Source organism: Pteropus vampyrus, unplaced genomic scaffold (assembly GCF_000151845.1).
Source record: "Pteropus vampyrus isolate Shadow unplaced genomic scaffold, Pvam_2.0 Scaffold972, whole genome shotgun sequence".
Lineage (NCBI taxonomy): Eukaryota > Metazoa > Chordata > Mammalia > Chiroptera > Pteropodidae > Pteropus > Pteropus vampyrus.
The window spans coordinates 20,971-22,695 of record NW_011889753.1 but is presented as its reverse complement, the minus strand read 5'-3'; the positions used below and the strand labels follow the sequence as shown (position 1 = coordinate 22,695).

Here is a 1,725-nt window from a genome sequence, read left to right as displayed (position 1 = left end):
GGCCTTGGTTTCCTCATTCCTGGTGCGGATCCTGCCTGCTCTGCCCATCCGACCATCAACTTAGCTTGTGCGGCAAAATACAAAGACACAGGGCTTCTGCAGAACACCAGGAAACGGAAGCAGGGGCTCCGGCACACCCCACCACACTGCGGGGGTCTGGGGGGCGCTTTCGTCGCCAGTTCCGCCCTCGCCTAACTGCTGCTTCCCAGCAAGGCCGACGCCCCACAAGTCACCGCTTACAGAGAAAAGCGTGTACACGCTCACCTTTTGAGAGTTCCCAAACACACCGACCATTCAAAGTACACTAATGAGAATTTCTCGCTGGTTTCAGTTCCAGTTAAAAAACCCCCGAGACCTCCTAACCGCATAATGGGCTAAAAAAGAAGGAATCAGAAACTGCCCGGGGCCCTCGGTCACGCACGCACCAACGCTCACCCACACCCTGGCCATCAGCACCCAGAGGCTGACCGGCCCCTCCTCGGCAGAAGGCCGAGGCGCCTCGTGACCCAGAGCCTGCGGGCAGAGGGCTCGGATGGGAACACTGGGACCCTTGTCTGACAGAGTAACAGACCCAGCCACTCTGCACCTCCCTGGGAAGTCCCCAGTGCTCTGAGGCTCTGACGTGGACCAGAAGCTCGAGCAAGCAAGGCAGGCCCGGCTCCAGCTTCCGCAAGGGCTCGGGCCTCAGACAGAACCCAGAGTCGGACACGTAGCAGCGGCTGCGGGAGCCCCTTCCCACGCCTGCGCGAGCCCCTTCCCACGCCTGCGCAGCTCCTCCGTGTTTCTCTGCTCTCGGGGGCGGGAGGGTGGGCATGGGAGGGACACCGGTCCTCTCTCGTTGGGTCAGCGTCCCTCACCGCGGTGCTGCGGGACCCTCAGCCACTCCCAGAGGTCCTGCAAGGCTGCGCACCCTGACGGCTCCACCCAGACTCAGCTGACACTCTGGGGAGGGACGAGAGCCGACAGAGCCTCTGCCTCAAGGCCCGGAATTTTCTAAGAAACTCTGGCCTCTGTTCAGCGGGTTCACAGAGCACAGTCAAGAGAAAAGGCGGCAAGCTCCGGGGGCGTCAAACATCACGCAGAAAAGCAGCGGCCGGGCTGGGGGCGCTGGGCCCCAGCGTCAGCACCTGTCAGCGCCCAGCTCACCTTGACCGAGAGGTCGGCCACGAAGACCAGCAGGCAGAGCCCCTCGATGCTCTCTGTCAGGCCGCAGGGCGGGTCCCAGGGGGGCGAGCGGTAGCGGACGTCCGAGGTGCTGGTGAGCGAGGAAGGGGTCTCAATAAAAGCCAAAACCAGGATCAAGAAAATGACGAAGCTCAAAATCCTGGAAAAGGGATAAAAACTGGCTAAAATACGAGAACCAGCCATAGTCCGGAGCCGAAAAGCAGGTCTCAGGCAGGGTGGCCGGACGGACTCCACGGGCCCATGGGGCGGAAGCCACACTTCCTGGTTTGTGGCCACGCGTGTGTGGTCAGATAACACTCAAGTGCCATGGCTGACTGAACATTCTGGAATGGAAGCCTCCCCAGAGGAGCTCTCTGTCTACAGGCCGGGCTCCTTTCCAGCGGGAGGGGAGATAGCACCTCCTTCTCCCACACAGGGATGGGGGCCCGCCCAGACCCTGAGACCAGCCTCCCCCGACCCGGCCGGGCCGCAGGAAGCCCGCGTCCCGTGTGTGTCCTCACCACTGGCACGTGTCCGAGTAGTACCACCGGTAAAGCCACA

At 62.2% G+C, this 1,725-nt stretch overlaps 1 protein-coding gene across 1 annotated transcript in view; it reads right to left on the bottom strand.

The window, feature by feature from the left end:
• The window catches only part of LOC105309972 (two pore calcium channel protein 2-like), a 43,415-nt gene that overhangs the window by 22,887 nt on the left and 18,803 nt on the right, over positions 1-1,725 (bottom strand). Inside the window, exons 4-5 of the mRNA XM_023526495.1 lie at positions 1,128-1,324; positions 436-554 (exon numbers count right to left, since the gene is read on the bottom strand). Coding sequence (XP_023382263.1) covers positions 436-554; positions 1,128-1,324 — 316 coding nt within the window. The remainder of the gene's footprint in view (positions 1-435; positions 555-1,127; positions 1,325-1,725) is intronic.